The 25,041-nt window shown below is 34.0% G+C and overlaps 1 protein-coding gene across 1 annotated transcript in view; it reads right to left on the reverse strand.

The window, feature by feature from the left end:
• TNKS (tankyrase) overlaps window positions 1-25,041 on the reverse strand; it is a 191,699-nt gene that overhangs the window by 29,789 nt on the left and 136,869 nt on the right. Inside the window, exons 12-15 of the mRNA XM_019750527.2 lie at window positions 14,628-14,799; window positions 6,647-6,726; window positions 3,295-3,440; window positions 1,180-1,345 (exon numbers count right to left, since the gene is read on the reverse strand). Of these exons, the coding sequence (XP_019606086.2) occupies window positions 1,180-1,345; window positions 3,295-3,440; window positions 6,647-6,726; window positions 14,628-14,799 (564 nt within the window). The remainder of the gene's footprint in view (window positions 1-1,179; window positions 1,346-3,294; window positions 3,441-6,646; window positions 6,727-14,627; window positions 14,800-25,041) is intronic.

Raw genomic sequence — 25,041 nt, forward strand, 5'->3', positions numbered from 1 at the left:
TTTATATGTCATCTGATATACTTCCTCAGATTCCAGCTGTCTTTGGAAATATCTTTTCTTTTAAAGAATGGCCTTTCCATTAAAAATGTTAATTTTGACCAGATTTCAATTACATAAAGATTACATATTCAATGCATATTGTGAAAAAGAAGTGAGAAGAGGAAGACACACAGGCAGAAAAAGTACATAATTATAAAGGTAATCAATAAGATGGGTAATTTTAAAATTTGTAAGTCTTAACATCTATCATGAAATGAGGTATAAATGTATCAACAATTTGATTTTATAAGTTTAATTACATAGACATATGAAATAAAGTAAATAAAAGTCAAGAATCTTTATTATGGGCCTGAAAGTCTGCTATTAGCCCACTGGAGAAATTCGGAATAAACCAAGCTACACAATGAATTCACAGTGACCTGAAAGTTATTTCTTACTAACCAGTTAAAATAAAAATGAGTATCAAATACAGTTATAGTCTCAAGGCTCATGAGAACATATTTGATACCATAAAAATGGCGGCAGAAGAATTTTATTTATATTTAACAAGTTTTTCTCTAGTTAAAAAAATATAGAGAGAAAACTACATATATACATTGTCTGGTCATTTTTCACATTCTTTACAAAGAACACAAAATTATTGAATTAGTTCCATATAACTACTGGTTTCTAATATTTCATGTATACTTCCAAAATTTGTATGAATAACTTTTGTTTAGAGATTATCTTATACTTTAGTAAAAACCTGATATTAAAATAAAGTTTTTATAAGATACATGTTTAAATTATGTTTAATAATGATGAATGAGTTTAACAATAGCCAGAAAGAAAAAAATCAAACTTGACTGAAAAACTTGTTTCTCCTTGTACAAATGTTTTCTGATATTAATACTGTTAGTATTAGATAAGCAATGCAAACTGATTCAACTCTTTACAAAACCTACATTGACGAATGGTGACAAATTGAACTTAAATCAGTTCAGAAAGGCACTTCAGACACGACTCAAAGCTATTTAAGTATCATGGTATCACACTTAAACATCCCCCTAATATGGAAAATGGAAGCTGTCTCCACAGCTCTTATTGTACTTAACAGAATAATTTACTTTGATGTAATTTTATGTACTAACCACAAAAATTAATAATTGCTTTGTATTTATAATTTTTAAAACTACCTACTTTTAAAAGGAGCTTGCAGATTTCATATTTTCCTTTAGCTGCTGCTTCATGCAGAGGGGTGAATTTCCACAAGTCCGCAACGTTGACAGAAGCCCCATGTCTCACTAAAAGCTCAGCTACCTCATAGTGTCCATAGGAACAAGCATTATGAAGGGGCACCAAGCCACTAGACAAAAGAAAATTCTTTTAAAGACATTGAACAAATTGTTGAGTTAAAATGCTACTTATAATTAAAATAATATATTTCTTCTACAGCATTGACTGTACTGAACACTCAACTCACTTAGAAAGAAAAAATACTCTGGCCTTGAAGATATAGTCATCCATTTCTAAATAAAGATTAATAATTTCAAAAATGTCCCTTTCAACATAAGGACTTCCTTAGTTTCTTGGTGATGGATATAAATTACATAGCAATATACATATATACCAGGGGTGCCAAAGAAATGGATACACATGCCTTGTATTCATCTTTTGTTATCGGTATATATTGAATATTACAATTTTAATACAGTTTTTTCCTTTCTTAAAATGTGTATACATTGTTTTGGCATTTTATATATATATGTGTGTACACACACACACACACACATACACACACATAGAAAAAGGTTCCATTACAATACTTTTAATTCAGGTTTCATCTTGGCAATATAAAGCAACATTACAAAGTGTCTTCAGGAATAACTAATCAATAATCTGGTTTATCATTGCTCACATTTTCTTCCATTTGGGATTTCCTAATGAAAACTGTATGCTTATTTATAAAATGTACAATGCAAATTAGCTTAATTTAGGCAAGTTCTACCTTTTGATTTTGGTTGTTATTATTTTTGGTTTCTGTGCATAGGTTTAAATATTTAGATGCCAAGCAATGAAACTCAAAATCTAAGTGATACAGAAACTTCAGTATTCAGTAAGGAAAATAATGGCTCCAACCATAAACTCTAGTTAGATGAGGAAATCTGGCTGCCTCATTATGAGCAAACTATTCTGAGATGATTCTAAGTTCTGACTAGAAGGTAGCTGACATTCTATTATAAAAGGACAAAAAATGTCCCCATAAAAAAAGAGTCCATTAAAAGGCTAAGTTTAAGTTGCACTTAAGAAATGGCAAAAATTAGGTGCAAGTACCTTTTTATTTAGAGGTTAATGCTTCTTAAATATTTTTAATGTTTTGAGATAAAAATACTAAGCGCTAAAATGGGAAATAGAAACAAATGGCTGCTCTCCAATAGTATTAAGGTACTTTGATAATATTATTGAATATTCATGTTTGATGAGTGATTTTAAAAGATAAATAAATCCATAATGGTTAATTGAAGTCTAAGTTGTTCAATTCAATTCTATAGTACTGTGGCATGTAATTGTACAGAAAGGTGCTTTCTTATTTGTATTTGGATGTGACATGAAATTAACTCAGAATATGGACGCTCATTTCAGTTGAAACTTAATTCTTGTATTTCTAAGTAGCTTCCATGACTGTTTTAAAAACTCTGTCTAGATAAACAGAAATAATTTAGCAAGATAATATAAAAATATAGAATATCTGACTTAATAAAAATTAAATTATGTTTCTATTAATACTGATGACTTTGGGATGGATGGCTTCTTTTTGGAAGAGATTATATAGTTTTCAATAGCAAACCAAGGGATAAACAAATGATAAGCTATATAAACACATTCATACAATGCGACAGAATAATATATACAGGCATTAAAAGGATGAGATAAACTGTTAAGTACTGATCTGGAAAGATGAATTCAAGATACATTACTTGGTGAAAAAAGAAAATTGTTAAGCAGTCTGCCATGAATTGCCAAGGATCCTGCATGTTAAAACCACCATCACCACTACCACAGCACACACACTGGGATATGTATTTAAAAGATCAGGAGGATTATCATAATATGTTAATGTTGTAATCTAGGAGGTGGGGTGATATGGAATGTTCACTATCTATACATTTCTATAATGTTTTAATTTATGTGTGAAACTTTCAAAAGCATGCACTACTTTTTCAATAGGGAAAAAAATCAAAGACTTCAAAAATATCAAAGTAATTTTTGAGTCTCACGCGAACGAGTCCCACACAGCTGAATTCTAACACGTACCCTTTGTCTTTGGCATGGACGTCGGCACCGTGGTGTAGGAGGTACTCCACAACAGACACACGATTATAGCCTGCGGCAAAGTGTAAGGGTGTAGAATGCCGGCCCTCTAAATCTCTGCAATTCACATTTTGAGGGCTGCAAAGTTGCTTTTATAGCACACAGACACAGACGAACACAAAAAGAACGTTAATATTTATTCACAGATTTTGCTCCAAAATACTGCAGGTATCTTGGATAAACTGTAATTTTCTAATGACTATTTATTTCCAAAGATTAGATAATACAAGTGATAATTAAAAAAACAGCACTATGCTGGGTTTTACAGTGTCTACAAATATTCTTACTGTTTACAGAGCAATTTAATCTTTTGCTACATTTCCTGGCCAAAATTGTAATCAAAAAGAAAAACCCACAATAAAGCAAGCATTTGCAAGGCAACTGATGCCTTCCTTTTTTTATCTTTATGTGGCTTTCCTCCCTGAGATTGCTTGTCACAGCATATCTGCTTGTACTAGGGTGCTCTTAGCCATTCTTTAACTCAAGTAACACCAACCCTGGTTGACTGCAGAACTATCCAGTTGGCAGGCAAAAGGATTCTGGAAAAATTATATTAATAATGCCTGGGCCATCCACTTGGCCCTTTGATCCATTATAACAAAGCCCTTCAGTCCACTGTGCTTTACTTGATCTTTGGGGAAATATTTGTCTAACTCCACAAGTCAAAGGATTCTAACCATATTCTAGTATTTGGCCTTTACTTCCTTCTCCATCAGTTGTGCCCTCCAAATCTCTCCTGTCTTCTTTTCGTTACCATTTCAGCACAAACTCCATTATGTTTGATAACAAAGCAGTAGGAAGCAAAGTAAGGACTGACAGGCTGCAGCATCAGTGGTGACAGGTAAATTGTAATATTTGAACAATAATTTAAAATTTATAAGACATTTCATATTCTTTCAGTGAGAGAATGACTATCTGTGAAGTTGATGATTATCTCCATTTTACAGATAAATAAACCAAGGCTTAGTGAGGTTAAGTGGCACCCGTTTTCATAGAGTCGGGAAGGGGTAGAATAAAGACTCAAATCCTGTTTTCCTGATTATTAATCTCTTGATCTTTTTGCTACATGGTTGGTTACTTTCATAATTACCGAAATTTAGGGAAGTGACGAGAAGAAAGGCAATGAAAAGAAGAAAAGTCAAAAAGCAGAGAAAACAGTGGCATCTTCCAAGTTATGATGGCAAAGGCTTTCCAAGTATTTGACAATCTTGCTGCCACTCCTGCCACTGTAATGAGCTATTATTTAAAAAATTAAGATCCTGGAGATAGCTGTATCTACTGTTATACTAAGTAGGGGCTTTCACAGTGGTAGGGTAAAAACAGGCAGCATAATTTTTACATGACAGAAGGGAGACTGGGCAGTATAAGGGAGGGCCCACCATTTGATCAACTCTATGTGGAAAAGCACAAGACTCTACGCTCTGAAAAGCCATTGTTATCTGGCAAGGTCAAATACATATCTTTTCATGACAAATCAGTCTGTGGCTATACTAATACATAAATTAGAGAATAAAAAAATAAAATTAAATAGATGTGAGCAAATTAATACATAAACTAAAAGAAAGACTGCAAAAACTGGTAATAAACACCAATGGTGTCTTACACGATTGTAGCTGCTTCCTGCTTCTGCTAATTTTTCTTCTGGTCTTACTTTCTAAATTAATTTTTTTTTCCCCCCCAGAGAATACAGGCAAAATAGGGATGAGGCAGGGAATGAAGAAACAATTGATTTTGCCAGGTTATAAAAATAAAAGCTCATTCTGCTTATTAAACATTTGCTTTTTAATATTTGGAAGTTCTTTATTTATTCTCTATTCAGTTTCACTTTCTTTTTGAATGCCAAAGAATTTTTCACCCTTCCTACCTGCTTTCCATAATTTCAAATATGTTACTCAGCAAACAGCCTTTTCTTCTGGTATATAATTTCTAATACTTTCTAAAGCCTCTAGGGAAAGAAATTTATCAGGCTTGATTCTCACTTAATTTGTGCTTTGCTTTCTTCTGCCACTTCGATTCCATTCATAAAAATATAGTTGACCTTTATTGTGAATAGACTGTTTAGAAAACCTGAAAGCTGCTGTGTATTTGCCGATTACATACAAAACTAATGGAGTAACAAATGTTACTTTACATTAAAAAAAACAAACTATTAATTTAATTATAATGGGTACATGTAAGAATTTTAGTGCTGAGATTATCATGCTGTGATACAGAAAAGGCACTCTAGTCACTTTTATATTCAAAGACTTTCTTTTATTAGGATGCATTTCAAGTGATAAAATATTTTTAAGAAAAAATATATAATTTTAGATCTAACAGAACTTTAAAATTTCTCCCCAGTGGCTTATTACAACTGAAATTTACTATTTTTCTTTAAATAACTTAGATGTTAAGATAAGAAGTTGGAAGTGGCCACATATTGAGATAAAAATAAAATTTCTAAGCAATAGAGCTTAGAAAGTGTTTACTGTCATTTTCAACTAGTATATATCATCAAGAGTGCTAAAATTAGTTTACTAAAATTCACAAAAATAGAGTTTGCTTAATAAGAAGTGACATAGTTTTGTTTGTAAAAAATATTGTATGACTGTCAATACCAATACTGCAATTAGCTTTTCTTTAAAAAAAAGAAATATAAACAAAACCACAAGACTAACCCCCAAACAAAACCGTAAAAACCATACCCCTTTCTGCTATCTTCACCCCTACATGAGTGATTATAGATGGGGAGTCTGTATGTTTTTAAAAAGTACATTCAATATTAGAATATAATTTTTATTTGAAAAACATTAAATCTATAACCATTATTTCTATGCCACAAATAAAACTGATAAAATTTTCTTGGCAAGCGGAGTTACACAGAAAAAAAAATCTATCTTCTGCATATTAATTATTCCAAATGGTTGCAGGATCATAATAAGTTCCTAGAGGAAATGTGAGACTCTCTTGAAAAAGTTCAAGAAACACTGTTTGAAACATTATTATACTATTATCTGGGCTTGAACTAGCTTAGAAATTTATGAATGCAGCCCAAAATAACACTTTAATTAATACAAGTAAAAATAAAAGCGCTTTCACATAACCAGAAGAAAAGCAACTAAAACATGGTTTACTGGATATAAGGCACGGACTAGGAAGTCTGGTATGGTTGAAGGTCTCTCCTGTTTAGGGATCTACTCTGCTCATCCTCTTAGTTATTTGGATTTGAGTAGTTTCACAAGCTTCACAAGCTTAAAATGAATTGGTTAGCAAATGTTCCAGAGTGCTTCTCAAGTCATTAAAAGCACTGACTTACCTTCACAGTTTCCAAGTCTCCAGCTTTAGATGCCTCTAAAAGTCGATAGTCAACATCCGAAGTACGGATAGGTGTACTTTCTGCATTAAAAGGAAGGAAAGATAACTGCTGTTTTTTAGGGAATCATAGAGTAGTTAAAGAGGGAAAATTATGTGGCGAATGCAAAGAGAGATTAAGGGGTCAGATTCTGAAATGTAAGATAGAGTTTTTTCCCAATCTTTTTCAGATAAGAAGTAAGTGGTTTCTTACTTCAATCTATAATACGTACATCTTATCCTAAGCCAGATTTAAATAAATCCTAAGACACACAAATCCTTCTCCAACCCTACACTACTCTATCCTTCAAATTTTCTGTTCAAAACTTGGCAAAGGAGAAGGAAGAAACACAAAACCATGAGATCAAGAACATCTTTCAGTGATCTTAGAAAATATAATCAGTGTACAAAAAAAGGCCTACTAAGTAGAGAAATTTGTTTAACTCACATTTATTGAATGGCTTCAGGGAAATGCAATTTAATAAAATGCCTGTATAATTAGGAGGTGTGATACAAATGCTAAGTAGAATATAATTAAATCGAGCTGTTAAGTCTACAAGTGGGAGACTAATAAACAAGGTATTTTGATTAATCCAGTACAAACAAATCAAAAATTCATTATATATTGGCCCAAGTAAAAAGGTTTCTAATGAAAACAATCCGGACTGTATCATTCAAAGCATGCTCATGGACATTAAGTGTGGTTTTTATAATGCACATGTGTATACACACTCAGACAACACAAAAAAGGTCTGAAGTCCAGGAGACCTGGTTTTAAACTGGGCTCTATGAACTATGATGATGGACAAATCACTTCATAGCTTAGTTTTTGCACCTATAAAGTGAGTGCTGGTTTCCCTTCTCTTTCAGATTTAAAATCGCTTTATGTTATGATCAGAGATAACTTTCTTGAGTACACTGTCCAAATGGGACTATCAAGTAATGCTAACAAAAAGGGTTTCAGGTTTCAGAAGAAATACTTTGCCTCTTTCTAGTCTAAAATGCTGGTTAAGGAGAGATGCTTTTACAGAGTAAATTATGAGTACTCTTCAATGGAAGAGAAACTGTATTTAATTTAGTCATCATCATAATAATAATAACAACAACAACAGATAAAATGTTAAGATTAAAGGGAGGAAAGATGAGAGTATTTCATATAATAGAATACATTTTTGAAATATCTACAATTATTTTTCTTTAAAACGGAGTTTATTACATTTGTTAGTTTGTGAAAGTGTTGAGGAAAGGAATCGGATCTTGCTCCTCTTTATATTCCCTTTAACATGGAGAACATTCAGAAAGCATTTGCTGAAATGACTTCCATGCTATTTTATATTGGGGTCAATGTGTATGTCAAATCATAGCTCTTTCTGTGGCTGCCCTTATTCTGTTCTTTCACGTCTCATTTGCCTCCATTCTAACTGTACATGACATTACACTTATAGGTGTGTATATTATGTCTCTATGACAGTTATTCTGGCAGTTGGTAAAACTCACTGAAACTTTGGATAGCTATAGGTGATATTTTTTATCATTTCAGAATAATAAAATGACAATTGTTTACGTATACAGAATTAGAACTTTGAATATTTTCAGATTTTAGCATTTGAAGGACACAAATTAATATGGTTGAATTTTTTAATTCTAAGAACTATTTGAGATTGGCACACGTCTTGATGCAGACTGATTTGCAAAGGGTATAATTTTACAATCAATCAAAAATTTTCATGCAAATATAAGAATGGTTCTGAGAACTATGAGAAATTCTTAGTTCTAGTTAAAGAGTAGAGAGTAAAGAAGTTAAAGACATTGATTAATTACAAGTTATAGAACTTTGCATCCATTATAAATCTCGAACAGGCTTAGAACAGATTCATTTTTAGAAACAATATGTACAAAGTACATATGTAAACAGTCCAGGAATTTTGTACAAAGAAATGCACAATTAAAAGAAGGGCTATAAAAATGAAGTTAAAAAGGAAACATAGGCAAAAGAAAATGAGCTGATATGCAAAATACTGTATCAGTACAACCTTCATAAGCACAAGGGCTTTTGCAGAGAATGAAATTAAATATGTCACTATGGTCAAAGGCTAGAGATGGGCTTCTAATTTTTTCTTCAATTCTATTCTGGCTCACCATAATGAAAAAACAAACAAACAAAAAACATGAAGTTTCAAAGGCTGAAAGGCAGTTTGCTGTTGTAAAACAAAATCTCCTGTAGATGGGCTGTTATTTAGTATTAGACTCCAGCACCAGCAGTGGGTCTAAAGGCTCATTCCAAGGTGCAAATGTAAAGAGGGATTTCAGTGTTTAATTCAACTTTCACAAGTCCTCAAATTGTTTCCTCTGTAGGATTTGGTAAAAGCAATGCAATGACCATACTGGAATATGCAATCAGAAGAATTCATGTCAATGGGATCTGTTCAAAAGAACTGTCTGTGATGCTAGAAATACTCTTTATTTATGCTGTTCACTACAACAGCCACTAGCCATGTGTGGCTATTCAGTACCTGAAATGTGGTTAGTACAACTGATGAACAATTTTTAAATTTTATTTAATTTTAAGTAAATTTAGCTACATGCAGCTAGTGGCTACCCATTGAGAAAAAAGTAAAATCTTCCAAAACAATGTTTGAAAATGCTGGTTTAGATATTAGCCCCTCATCAGAGGTGTTGTTTGCAAATATCTTCTCCCATTCGGTGGGTTGCCTCTTTGTTTTGTTGATGGTTTCTTTTGCTGTGCAGAAGCTTTTTAGTTTGATAGTCCCATTCATTTCCTTTTGCATTTACTTCCCTTGCCCTTGGAGTCAAATTCATAAAATATTCTCTAAAACCAAGGTCCGTAAGTTTAGTACCTATATTTTCTCCTATGCAATTTATTGTTTCAGGTCTTACATTTAGGTCCTTGTTCCAATTTGATTGAATTTTGGTGTATGGTGACAGAGAGCAGTCTAGTTTTATTATTTTGCATGTGGCTTTCCAATTTTCCCAGCACCATCTATTGAAGATGTTTTCTTTTCGTCATTATACGTTTTTGGTTCCTTTGTTGAAAATTATCTGCCCACATATATGTGGGTTTATTTCTGGGTTCTCAATTCTGTTCCATTGCTCTGTGTGTCTGTTTTTCTGCTAGTACCATGCTGTGTTGATTATTGTCGCTTTGTGGTATGATTTTTAGTCAGGGAGTGTGATACCCCCCGGCCTTTTCTTTCCCCCGGATTCCTTTGGCTTTTCAGGGGCTTTTGTGATTCCATACAAATCTGATGATTTTTTAGTTCTGTTTCTTTTAAAAATGCTATTGGGATTTTGGTGGAGACTGCATTAAATTTGTATATTGCTTTGGGTACTATGGCCTTTTAAACTATGTTGATGCTTCCAATCCAAGAACATAGAATATTGTGAGGGACCAAGCCAAGCAGTGTGTCCTCTAGCTCTGAAGTCGCCACTCCATTGTCTCCTGGCCTCCATTGTTTCTGAGAGGAAGTTAAGCGTAATTCTTATTGTGGTGCCCTGGTATGTAGCGGACAATCTTTCCCTGGCTGAATTTAAGAATATCTTTCCATTTCTTTGTGTCTTCTTCAATTTCTTTTAATAACGTCTTGCAGTTTTCAGTCTATAGGTTCTTCATATTCTTTGTTAAGTTTATTCCCAGGTATTTTATTCTTTTTGTTGTAATTGCAAAAGGAATTGTTTTGTTCATTTCTTTTTCTGAAATTTCATTGTTAGTATATAGGAATGCAATGGATTTTTATGCATTGATTTTGTACTCTGCAACTTTACTATTACTTGTTTATTGTTTCTAATAGTTTTTTTGGTGGAATCTCCATCAAACTCAACAATAAAAAAATCCAATTAAAAAAATGAGCAGAAGACCTGAACAGACACCTCTCCCAAGGTGTCATCCCAACAGACACCTCTCCACATACAAATAGCCAACAGATATATGAAAAGATGCTCAACTTCACTAGCTATTAGGGAAATGCAAATCAAAACCACAATGAGATACCACCTTACAGTTGTTAGAATGGCTATTACCAATAAGACAAGTAATAGCAAGTGTCGGAGAGGCTGTGGAGAAAAAAGAACTCTCATACACTGCTGGTGGGAATGTAAATTGGTTACAGCCACAATGGAAAACAGTGTGGAGGTTTTTAATAAATTAAGAATAGAATTACCATATGACGCAGCAATCCCTCTTCTGGATATCTACCTAAATAATCTGAAAACATTTATCTGTAAAGACGTATGTACTCTGATATTCACTGTAGCATTATTCATATTGGCCAAGACATGAGAACAATCAGTATTCTTCGGTAGATAATTAGATAAAGATGTGGTATATATGTACACTGGAATTATTACTCAGCCATAAGAAAAGATGAAATAGTGCCATTTGCGACAACATGGATGGATCTTGAGATTATCATGCTGAGTGGAATAAGTCAGACAGAAAAAGTCGAGAACCATATGATTTCACTCATGTGGGATATAAAACTGAAAGCAACAAATGAACAAGACAAACAAACAATCAAAAATTCATAGACACAAACAATAGTTTAGTGGTTACCAGAAAGTAAGGGGAGAGGCGATGGTAGAAGAGGGTAAAGGGGGTCAAATATATGGTGTTGGAAGGAGAATTGACTCTGGATGGTGAACACACAATGCAATATACACAGGATGTATTATAGAAATGCACACTTGAAACCTATATAATTTTATTAACTAATGTCATTTCAATAAATTTAATTTAAAAAATGCTGGTTTATAACAAAATGCTTATTTTTTTTACTCTGACATTACTTTTCACATAAATATCGTTAGAAGTTTACAATTATAACTTTATTATTTAAGTTGGCAACTACAGATTTCGGACCTAAAAGTGAAGATTTCTAAAAATGACTCTCAAACCCGGCATCATAACAGGTATACTTAAATGAATCTTTAAAATGTTTCCCAGAACAGAACCCCAACAACTTATTATGCATCCTATATGACTGATGCATACTTTAGGCAGTCATTATAGATATAACCTGGAATTGGATTAATGTAGGTATAATTGCGACGTTCAGCTAGTTCATGGTTAAGAGACTATAGATATACAAGTTTCTTGTAGAAATATCAGTTTAAAAAATTATATCCTCTTCCAAACAAGAAGTAATTCCTATTTTTGAAAACCTTCCTAAGGATAAGATTTTAACATATAATTGTATTATTTCTATTATCTTTGCAGATCAACAAAGAATATGAAGAATTAAACTAAAAAGTTCTGGCATGTACTAAATTACCTATATAATGTTTTATCTTACAAATAAATTTTTAAGAAGAATTATCAAAATTATTTCAGGTATGATTCAGTATTTAATTTTATGGTTTATCAGGAGTCATATATTCTAACTGCATTCAATTAGCAGACACTTTAAAAAGAAATAATGGATCTAATCTGCTTAATTTATTCAATCCTTTCCTCCCTATTTTGTAAATTACATTTAAAAATTACGCATAGTATTGTTAGAAAGTTTGTTGTAATAGCTATATGTTTGCCTGATTTATGGTTACACCTTATAGAGCCTCGCTTAAAATTCAGTATTAAATTGTTCTTACCATGTTTCCCCCAAAATAAGACCTAACTGGAAAATAAGCCCTAGCATGATTTTCCAGGATGACATCCCCTGCACATAAGCCCTAATGTGTCTTTTGGAGCGAAAATTAATATAAGACCCAGTCTTATTTTCGGGGAAACATGGTAGTAAAAAGTTTAAGAGGAAAATTTAGGATACTTTAACAAAAATCACACCTTTTAGAAATTATAAGAATTTATTGAGAAGGCAAAAACATCTCCTAGTCAAAGAAAAACTATCTTCTTTAAGCAAATGTTCCATCGCCCTGTAGAAACAGGAAGTTAAATAAGTCCTGTTTTTCACAGTTCAAGCTTGAAATCCTATAATAGGAAATTCCATTCCTTCAGACAGATCTTATTTGTTTTGATAGTGAAGATGGCCGTCATGTCTTACTTCATTCCATTGTCTAAAGATCACCATCTAAGACTAAAGAGAATGATCACTGCCCAAGGATGAACTAGCACGAGGAAAATAAATCCTAATAACAGGTTTCACAATGTGGCACGGTGTTACTTTTATGAGGCTGGTTAGCTCTGATTCAGCTCTAGTAATACATATCGTGATCTCTGTAAGTCTGAAAAGGTCCCTTATTTCAGTGTATAGTAGTGATTCTCAACTGGGCTGTACTTTTTGGAGGTCCTTCAGAAATTTGTGGGGTCGATTTTGTCTTCTAGTGTAGTCACGCTCAAGTAATTATTATTATAGTAATTATAAATTATTTTATTGTAACTTACTGTCATTTCCCCTTTATATTATAGTTAGGACATTTAATATAGATTTTTTGGAAGGCACCTATATAGTTAGATCATATTATTTATGGACTCATTTTTAGACAGTAAAGGGAATGTCATAAAATATTCATAATAAAAAGAGGGCACTGTGCTTGATGGAGTAAAGAACTACTGGACTACAGGTAGGAAAAAGAACTAGGACTGCTCATTTCTAGTCTGTCGCCTTCTCCATGTTACTCTTCCAGTTTGTTATGTCATTCTGGAGCAGATATAATCCACAAACAAAATTAAAGAAAGATGAGTCAGTTGTATTAAATTTCTTTTGTATCAAGTTCATCACTTTTCAGTGGACTGTGTTATTTTGTCTAATTTTTAGGCTTTGGAAACTAGTGTTTATTTTTGTATCAGTTTTATGCTTAATCTTCCTCAATAAATTAAGTATCTAGCACTGTACCACTTAGCCAGATTTTTATAATTATAGTCACACCAGGAAAAGACAAGGTAATTTCATAAAAGTGCAATGAAGAATTACAAAACACAGGTCAGAATATAACACATGTAAGGACATTTAGGTAAAGATCATTACCGTGAGTGATTTGTAATTTTCTCTATATTTCTTTTTTTTTTTTTTTTCCTTTATTGGGGAACAGTGTGTACTTTCAGGACTTTTTTTCTAAGTCAGGTTGTTGTCCTTTCAATCTTAGTTGTGGAGGATACTATTCAGTTTCAAGTTGTTGTACTATTGGAGGGTACTATTCACTTTCAGTCTTAGTTGTGGAGGGCGCAGCTCAGCTCCAGGTCCAGTTGCCATTTTCTAGTTGCAGGCACAGCCCACCATCCCTTGCAGGAGTCTAACCGGCAACCTTGTGGTTGAGAGGACGCGCTCCAACCAACTGAGCCATCTGGGAGCTCAGCGGCAGCTCAGCTCAAGGTGCCGTGTTCAATCTTAGTTGCAGGGGGCGCTGCCCACCATCTCCTGCGGGACTCGAGGAATTGAACTGGCAACCTTGTGGTTGAGAGCTCACGCTTCAACCAACTGAGCCATCTGGGAGGCAGCTCAGCTCAAGGTGCTGTGTTCAATCTTAGTTGTATGGGCCAGAGCCCACCATCCCTTGCGGGAGTCAAGGAATTGAACTGGCAACCTTGTGGTTGAAAGCTCACTGGCCCATGTGGGAATCGAACCGGCAGCCTTCGGAGTTAGGAGCATGGGGCTCCAACCACTTGAGCCACCGGGCCGGCCCTGTAATTTTCTCTATTTGATAGATTATAGAACTACCATAATTCCACACTGTTTATATGAGTTTTAACTAATCTTTGATTATAATATGAGTCAGGTTTTTAACTAAAAACTAAAAAAAAAATTAAAGATAATATTTGCTTTCTTCTCATGACATCTACGTCACCTCATGAAAAAGGCTAATTAATGGACAGGGCCCCGGTCTAAACTACAAGCAAGGAAAGGCAGGAAAAATATTCAAACAATAATGAAAAAAGATTCCAAGAGCTACTTAAAACAAGAGGCACAAAGTTTGTGCATACCAGTGGACAGTGGAAGAGAAAGAAGAGAATGCAATAATGATCTATTTTAACTCACCACTCAGAATCTGCTGCACTGCTTCGCTTCCCATCTGCGCCGCTGTAAAGCCTTGTAAGGAGATGATGGAGGGATCCGAGCCATAACTCAGCAGGAGGCGGCAAGTCTGCAGGTGACCAGCTAGGGCAGCTCTATGCAAAGCAGTCTGACCAAGAGTGTCTAGTGCATTCATCTGAAAAATCATTAGGTGGGCACATAGTATTGAGCATCAATTTTGTTTCCCTTTTATACCCAAGCAAATGAATTCCAGTGAGAAAAATGAATTTTCAAAGCTTTTTGAAAATGCCACAGATTATTCATGAACTTTTTTGCTCACTGGTTCTAAAGGATATCTTCTTCTTAAGTTACTCTTCTCTGACCACCTTATTGAAAATTACAACGTATCTATCCTTCCCTGAATGATTGTCTTCCTGTTCGTCCTCCACTTCCTGCCACTCCCCTTGGCAACTAGAATGCAAGGTCTCTAAGCACCGGCACTTCGTCTGATATCCACTGCCTATGACATCAAAGATGTACATTACTTTTGGATGAATGGATTTTACTAAACTTGTTCTCAGAATACAAAGACAACAGAATAGGTAAGCAAAGATAGTTAAACTAGTTCAGTACATTTCTAATTTTAGTAAATAAGTATAATTGAATTACAAACACATTTAACCAAAAGAATGACTTGAAGATTCAAATGTTCCACTTTTTAAAACTTTGAAGAGTTATAAAGAATAATAATTTAGCTAGTTTTAAGACTGTTTAAGACAACATTAAACTTTGAGATCATGTTCGAATTTGATCAAACCTAACTTGTTTGGTTTTCCAGGATGCCCCAGTAAATACCTCCTACTCCAGTCAGACCAAAGTCCATATTCATTGTACACCATTTCTTTCAGAGGCTTTCTTTCTGCCTTTCTAGATTATGAGATCCAGTGCAAGTCCCTCCTTTGTCTAAGAAGCCTTCCTTGATTACTTGAAGCCTCGATAATTACTTCCTTTCTGAACACCTATGTCAATTCACCATTACCCAAATTATTAACACTAGGATAGTTTTTGTTTAGCAAGTAAAACTAAGATTGAGAAAACACTGTATGATACAGGTTTTCTGGGTCCTCTAGACAGTTCCTGTTAATGGTACATAATAAATTCTCAAATATACGCTGGTTGGTTATTTGAAACATTTGTGCACACCCACAATGCAAGAGTAAGAAAAATAAAGGATTTAAGACAAGTGATCTCCCTGTCTCCAGTCTTTCATTGTGACCAGTAAAGCTGTTTAACACTTGTTTAGGCCAGAGCTCATCTAAGTTTTTACTGGCGTTTCACAAAATACACCATGAAATACTAACATATTTAATTATATCACCTCTGTCATCAGGAAAATGACCTTTTAAACACAGACAACATAAAAGCATAGCCATTAGCATGTACTGATGGAAAACACAAGCTGCCAAACTAAACTTCTTGAATTTTTCTTTGTTATTTTTTTTCACCACAGGAGAAAAACCTAAAATTGAGAATATTTTAATCATTAACATTTTTCTGGAAACTGGATAAGAAACCCACTAAATTATTCAATTATAGTGATGGAAATCTTCAAAGCAGCCTGATGAATCTTGGGAACATGGTTTGAAAACTACTATTCTAAAATACAGATCTTACCAAGTTATTCCTCAGCACAAACTTAGTGATTCTTCAATCCCTGCAAATAAACTTGAGCAAATCCCTTAGCATGTCATTTAAGACAAGCCATAATTTGATTTTATACCACCTTCCTTTCTACTATATTTTTTCATTACAATCTGATGTGCTCCAGCTTTATTAGATTACACGGGAGTCCCACTTTATGAAGATGTTAGTTTCCAAAGACATTGCAAAAGGTAAAATATGCCTTTGGTTGAGATCATCCTTGAAAACACCTTAGCAATGCAATGGTAGAGACAGATGTCAAGTTTCTTTGTTAATCCAACACCAGCCAGTTTTACCTCGTGTCTGAGCAGACTGACTAAGCAGCAGATAAAGTGCATAAAGTATTTTTAAACACTAAAGACACACTATGTGTAAGAAGAGGTTCTCTCTATAAATATGTATGGGGGAATTGAGTGCAATATAGAAAATAGAAGATTTACTTCCATCACTCACTCTGGCACATGCACTCATGGAGTGAAATACTGGGCAAAAGTCACCACTAACTAAAGTTATTTAACATTTCTTGTTCCTCTCCCCCTCTGTTTTGGAAGGGGTGGTCCTGAGTGCAACTCCACTGTGTACGCTGCATTCTAATTTCTCTATCATGCTGTTCTTTATCGCACATTTCTTCCCCTTGTGTATACCTGTCAAAATCAGAACTAAGTTTTTTATCTCCTAAGAAGTCTCATAAGGAAGGGATGTAACTAACATTTACTAAGCACTTACTAACATTAAGGTCTGTGTTAGATGCTATTTGTAAATTATAAGCTATTTAAAAGCAATGACTATGACAATCTTAAATACAACTTTTCCCTCTACCCTTATTCTCCCCCTCCCCAAGAAAAAAACAGTATCTAGGACATAGCGGGAGCTCCATAAATGTCTTCTGAATGAATGAAAAATAGAAAACTGTATAAACAGTTACTAGAATTCATTTATAAAAGGAACTTTTTTTGCTAAAAAAATTGCAATAGTTTGATGAGGACTGATTGATAACCCTAGGAAACTAAAAACTTGATCATATACTGAAGCTTTACGTCCTCATCCCTACATTTTTATATATATATATAAGGCATTTTACTCATTTCTGTAGATAGTATTATATTCTAGCATTTCAGGAAGCCAAACTTTCTTAAAGTACAAGACAGGGCAATGTAACACAAAATTCTTTGCTTTAATAAATGTATATATTTTTTATTATGAAAGAACACTAATTCTTCCCTCAAACTCTAAATGGTATCATAGCAAAAAAAGATTATCTATGGAGTGCTTTATCAGAAAACAAAAACTGAAGCAGTACAAGCACTCATTCTATGGAAACAAGTAGAATAACAAAACTAGAACAATTTGGTGACACTCTGTAAAACCCACTTAGAATAAACCACAATGGATGACAGCGTAAATATGAAACAGACATTCTATACGGGTTTTTGTGAGGAAGAATTATTGTTCACTATAAGCAAGTGGAATAAATGTCTCAGCTCCACTCATCTTAGGACTCCAGGCTTGTCCCTCTGTGGTCTAAAGATGACTGTGGCAGCTCCATGTCATTTCACCAGGGCCAAAAGTATTATACATCTATTTTAAAAGAGAAGGAACTTTTCCCAGCAGACTTCTCCTTATGGCTGGGGCCAGAAATGTTCCCTGAATCAGTATCTACATCAATCACTAGCAAGGAAAATGAGACTACCAGAATTGTTTTCAGACCCGGCCTTCTAGAAGCTCCCATACCCGAACAAAACAAGAGTTGGCAAGCTATAATCCGTGAGTCAATCCAACCAGCTGACTATTTTGTACTGCCTGCAAGCTAAGAATGGTTTTCATTTTTCAATAATTACATTTTAAATGGCTATATGAGTACCTATACAAAATCCTTGATTTATCTCTTGGCCCATAAAGCCTAAAATATTTGCTATCTGGACTTTTAAGAAAATGCTTGCTGACGCCTGTTCTGAAGCAAGGAAGAAAGGGAAAAATGATTACTGGATGGAAAATCAACTATCTACTAGAGTCATTATAAATCTTTAAATTGATTCAAAATTGAAAAAAAAGTTAAGGTTCCTAACTTCCTCTTATATTCAACTTTATCAATGCCCATAATGCTCTACTTTTGTTTATTCTTTAATCAGTCATGGGATACAATGAGGGCTCTCTAAGAAGTGGACAACCTAATTTTTTCCTCCATATATTTGAAGTGGTTCAAGGCACAGAAGTGCAAAACGTGTAGGCCTTGTAAAGTGATACATTTGTTTTTAGAGGGCAGCAGTAACTATTACCTTGTTTCCCCGAAAGTAAGACCGGGGTCTTATATTAATTTTTGCTCCAAAACACGCATTAGGGCTTATGTTCAGGGGTTGTCATCCTGAAAAATCATGCAAAGGCTTATTTCTCCATTTTGGGGGAAGCATGGTGTATTTTTACATGACTACAGATCAATCCCAATTCCCTGACTTATTTTTTAATGGGTAATCTGGAAGGATTTGCATTACTGCTCTAATTCAGTTTCACAGTGAAGAAGGGTGATATTTTGGAGTTAGTGTAATTTTAGTTCATTGGGATCCCAGAGAATTATAGGGAACTCTAATTGCTTAAAGGAGGTTCTCATAAGTTTGGATTTACTACTCTAATCTCTATCATTCTATAAATTAGATAAATTGCAAATGATAGTAACTTACTGTATTGATGGAGAAATACAGAAGGAGATTAAATAACCTGTGCATGTCGTCCAAAATATCAATACTGGAAGCCCTGAAAAAAAGGGCCAACTAATATATAGAACAGAGCCCATGACCTGGAAGATCTCTGAGACAACACTGTTTTTTGTATTCCTAGCTTTGACAATTTTGACTCACACATTGACAATTCTTCACTCAGGCAAAAAACTTAGGCTTAGTAACATTTAACAAAAACAAAGAAATGCAGTCTAGTATTATACATATAATTAAGTGCCTCAATGGTATTCAAACTGAGCTATCAAATAAATGGGACTGCCGCTCACAAGGATTCTTTTAGGAACTTTTAAATTCCTAAAACTATACATATATGTATATATACATGTATTGCTGTCCATAAGTTTTGTGTTTTCAACCTAAAATATACATTTGACAGATATATTTTATATATTATCACTATTAATTTATTCTTCATATTTTAAAGAGATACAACTTTAATTCTTAATAATGTATTATTTGGAACTACCAAAATACATACTTACTGAAGAAATCTGGGAATATTAAGTCAATTTTTCTGATCAAGTGTTTTTTTAGACCCAGTCCTATTTTCCTCTATCATAATCTTCAACACAAGGATATGACAGAGAATATCATCAAAGATGCTTACCATTCAGCATTGAGGAGGAGATTTTCCCTCAAGTACAGAAACTGCCTCAAATAAGAAAAATGCTACATTTAATGTATTATACCTCAACTGTGATAATTAAATGGTTGGAAATGGCCTGAGATATATATTCAGAAGGTGTCAGAAGAATAACAGATGTCTAGCAGTTTTGGAAACAAAACATATTTCACTTTTTTCCCTTTTATCTAGAGATAGCAAGCTGAGGTATGTATTAATCGAGTAGTAATAGCGATTTTCCTAGAGGATAACAGGATAAATGATACAAATACATAATGGCCTTTGGCTTAAAATATACAGAACATAAAATTATGATTTGAACATGCCAGAAGAGTTCTGGAAATCAGCAAGCAGACTCTAAGGAAATGGTGAAGGGGAATCTTTCAATATTTTAATCAGTGTGAATACTGGCGTCTCAAAGAGCTAACCTTGAGGCTGAGTTCATCTGTCTCCTAAACTTAAAGCTATCAGTGTCCATATCACTCATTTGGTAATTAATCATGAACTGTTCTGTGATGAATTAATCATGACTATTTCTGTAATTAAGCATTTATTAACTCACATTATAATTTTACTTTAACATATATCTCAATCTTAACCTGATTTTAAGTAATCTGAGAGTTGAAACTAGTCTCTGTATTCCTTTAGCTAGTGATAATGTGTTTTTTCCCCCAAATCAAAACACCTTGAAAGTGAAAGTGAACTATTAGACAACTATTAGATTTTAAGTCCTTTAAGAGAAAAATTTTGATCAAATTCAAATTTCATATATACCCCATAGTAACAAGTACAATGCCTTGTATTGGAAATGGTTGGTAAATAAATGGGGCACAAAAATAAATCAGTAAGTTCTGATGATAAAGAATACTGTTTTCAACATACTATTCTGTATACTAATCAAACATTAGAGATTATGAAAATAGTCTCACCAAAAACCATGCATTCTTCTTTCCCTAGATATTTGGGGAAAAAAACGTTACACGCCAGTGTTGATAAAATTTTTTAATATTGAAAGTCACTGATTCACTTTATCTGTAATAAACTATAATTTAATTTTATCCTAAAGTTTTTACAAATATTTATAGGCCATCATTAACCATAGTGGGATGCACATAGTTCGAGTACCTCCTGTGAGGAATGAAATAAGACAAAATGACAACAAATTTAATTCTTACCTAGAATTCTGATACAGTAATCAGTATTTTACTTTAAAAGGTTTTGAATCCTTTAATGTGTTGTGAACCCACAACAGAATACAGAATTTATCTAAGAAGTTAAATTCAATACAATTTGAGAGACACATGAAACTAACTAGATTAATGTTTACTAGGTGAACTTCAGTGTATTACTTTTTGTAAACCTTCAAAATTCACGTGGAATTTTAAAAGAAACAATCAAGTTCTCAGCTAAGTGGTATATATAAATATTATAGTGGTACATAATTTCTCTGCTTTATTATGGGGTACTTAGCTTTTCACGTGCCCTAACTGCCTGAGAAATAAGTCAGTGAGCACAGCTGATTAGATAGAGGGGCCAATCCAATGACTGTGCTGAACAAACTGACGTCTCATTCACGTTCTCCTTTTCTCGTCCGAGACTTGAGAGAGATGGTAGCTGCAGGTGGCCTATTTCTAAGCCAAAAACATGTAAAGTAGGGGCCGCAAAGACCATAGCTATGCCATAGAGAACTAAACAGAAAAATACAGTCTATAAAAAAAAGAATGAAACAGATGAGCAAAGACTGACAGAGGAAAGAAATTCATGCAACTGCAGAAAAAGAGACAGATACAGAGAGACTGGCAGCCAAAGCACCCAACAGTTCGCAAATTCCTTGTTGTAGGCTTTTGCAGATTAGCCATATGGTTATCTCAAAAAAGTAATAAGCATATTTTCATAAGTATAAACTGGATTTCCATTTGTGCTTAATCTAGATTTAATTGATCTGTTACTGGTAACTAAATTTCTCTGAGACACTGGTCCCTTTGGTCTTTATTTTGATATATTCAAACCTCAGACATTATTTAAACTATAAAAGATAGTTTGAATCTCTGGTTTTAATAGCAGTTTAACACCTTTGTGCTAACGGAATCTGCTTAGCAATCCAGCTCTAGAAAGCATTAATAAAATCCTTATAATGAGTTAACACATTTCCCCAAAGTGAGCAAAGACTCTTGATCACTTCTCAATGTGAGAAATTAAGCCCATTTAATGCCAATTACTATCAAAACAATTTCTTCTTACATACAATATAAATTTAATTAAGACATATGAACAATCAAAATAAATTTCATGTTCTACACATTTAACAGATGCTAATGACAAAATAGCAATGCTTTTATGTATGAAAAAAAGCACCTCTGAATGAAATCTTTTGTTTTTAGGTATTAGTAATACCATATGCAATTGGGGCTCAAGTTCTACCTAATAATGAATGATAGCAGAGAAGGCAGTAGAAATAGAATGCAGAATGCCAGGGTAGACCAAAAATAATAAAGAAAACAACTCCCGTACGAAGGATAAAGTCTTCATGTCTCTCCCTTTAAGGCTTTATAGTAATCTTGCAAAGCAGGGGGTTGGTAGAGAAAATTATTAATTTTTTTTTAAGATATAGGTTTACTCCTATAAAAGTGGATTTCTCACATTAGTTAGTTAATACCTCCATTTTCTTATAACCCTCCTTTCCTCACTGGCTTTTTGTTTTCTATCCTTTTGCTGAATATTGCCTGCTTGCCCCTCTGGATATCCATCTTCCACCCTGCTCTGTTTCCTAGGAAAACCATTTATGTGGATCACATCAGTGCGCTCTTGTGGTCTCTAACCTTTTGTTGTATTTGGCCAATGAGAAGCAATGGCAGGAGACTGGTGGGAAGCAGGAGAGTGATGGGTAGGGTCAAAAGCTACAGATGCTGTCAGATGACCTTCTCCATCTAGCTCTAACCTCTTCTGGTTCCAGTGACCTCTCCCTTTCCTTGTCCCTTTAGGCTTAGGGATGATAACATCTCCCCACTTGCTGCTAATGCTGCTACCTCACCCCTTCTTGATTTCCTTAAGCCTTACCCACACCTTTGTATATAATTCCTTTATTAAACTTTCCTCAATTACCCACTTTGAGTATGCTGTTTATTGCCAAGACCCTACTAATACAATTCTCTACTTAGATTATCTTTGGAACGCCTCCTTCCAAAGCTACCAAAGCCATTATAGGAAAATTGCCAAATTAAATGGCATTGTCTCTCTTGGTTTCTCTCTGCAGCACTGATCACCTGTTCTTTCTTTATAATCCTACTGCACTCAATAGACACTGTGAAGACTTTTTGGTTTCCTCTTCCCGTTACTGCTCTATGAATACGGATGGGTAATCCTCAGAGGTTCTTAACTCTCAACTTATCTCTTCATATTTTCTCTACCAGGAACCCTACTCCATCCCACAACATATGATCACTATGTCGATGGCTTCCCAATAGATCTTTCTAATCCTAAACTCTCTTTTACTTATACTCTAGTGCTGTATTTCCAACCACTAATTTTATCTAAATGTTCCTCTATCATGTCAACTCCAAGTACAAAGTCATAATCACAGCATAGGAAAATAGTATTTCTCTCTAGCCTTCTTTCTTCCATTAATTGTACCACCATTTTCTAAGTTCATTCTAACACTCAATTCATTTCCCAGTACTATAATTATTCCTTCTTAAGTGGCTTTCACCTTTCTCTTCCTTCTTCATGACTGATGTTGCTAAATTAGTTCAGGATTAGCTTCAAATTTGGTAATCGTATTAATGTCCAAACCGGTATCTCCCACAGTACCGAGCACACAGTCTTGATCATTTTGCATCTCAGTATTTGCTGAGTTAGTGGATCAAGACAAGTTATAAAGGGATTAGATGTATGTTTTATATAAAAAGATAATTAAGGGAAATATGTCATATATAAGTTTGAAAAAACAAATACGGAAAAGAAATACAATGCTCATACTTACTAGTAATCAAAGTATTGCTTGTATGCCAGGTATTAATTACACTCCATATATATATATACGTAAGCTCATTTAATTAAAAAAAGAAAAACTTGTAGGGGAGGTATTAATTATTACTCACATATCACCACGGAGTAAACAGTTTCAGGGAATTAAGTCCAAGGTCACACAACCATAAAAGTGGAGGATTCTAAACTGAAAAAAGTATGCCTGTCTATGTTTAAATTAATATGCTTAATTTAACACATACAATGAACCTGAATTTTGTATTTTCTTTTGCTTTGAGCAAAAGAATGTTTTGGCTTATATAAATTTTACTAAGTTCTATCTAAGGAAGACAAATTAATTACTGGTATTAGATCTCCCTACCAAATTCTCTGCCTTTTCTCACTTAACAGCTTTAGGTTGAAAACTGGACTTATCATGAAGAAAAGAAGGCAGCATGATGGGAGAAGCAGCGTAAGAGGGCTGAACCCTAACTCAACACTGGTGCTGCTTGTTCTGAAAATGTTTTTAGAATCAAACGGGAAACCATGAATTGCCTGAAAATCAAATTGAAACCATGAGTTCCCCAGAAAGAACACTAAGCAAGGAAACACTGGGGCCCACAGTAGCTAAGTTGGGCTTTTACTAACGCATTAGTCAACAGCTAAACCAGCCCTGAGCGAGAGCAATCTGCCTTGGAAGCAGGGAACAGGTGAATGGGAGGATAGCAGTTGGTATCTATTGGTTCATAACCCTGATTAAATAGGATTACTCTCCCCCCCATTTTAATGTGCTTAGTAGCAGGTGTTTTCAATTTATTTATTGGAAGGACTAGGGAAGATACACTAGTTTAAAAGTCATTTTTACATCACTGGCAGGGTGTTTAAAATTATACATGCCCCACTGATGACCTGAGACATTATTGATGAGGATGTATCGTGGACGTGAAGGGCATACAAAGATTGAGAACCACAGACCTTGAGTAATGGTGACTAGGATAGGTTATAAAACAATTTTTCACTGAATCTTCATGAAATAAAATGACTCATGGGAGACAACAAATAGATATTTTCCCAAAATGAAGAGCATCATTCATGGTTTCTCAAGAACATTATAAATGCCATTAAGATATTTTAAAAAATATGTCAATGATAAATACAGGATGCTCTAAGTGTAGCAGAAAGCCCTCATAGCTTAGCATTTTCTGCTTGAAAAGCAACAAAACATTATTTATGTAACAATGTCGTATGGTACCCTCAAAACAGGTACTAAACCTGTAGAATTCCATTCCCTTGCATTCCAGGTCATACTATTTTTTAAATTAAAAATACCAATTCCTTTTAAAGCAAGGATATCTAAATTTTTGGATCATGTACCTTATGAATAAAAAATGTTTTAAGAACACTTTCAATATACATGTGT

This window comes from Rhinolophus sinicus, linkage group LG04 (assembly GCF_036562045.2).
Source record: "Rhinolophus sinicus isolate RSC01 linkage group LG04, ASM3656204v1, whole genome shotgun sequence".
In the NCBI taxonomy this organism is placed as follows: Eukaryota; Metazoa; Chordata; class Mammalia; order Chiroptera; family Rhinolophidae; genus Rhinolophus; species Rhinolophus sinicus.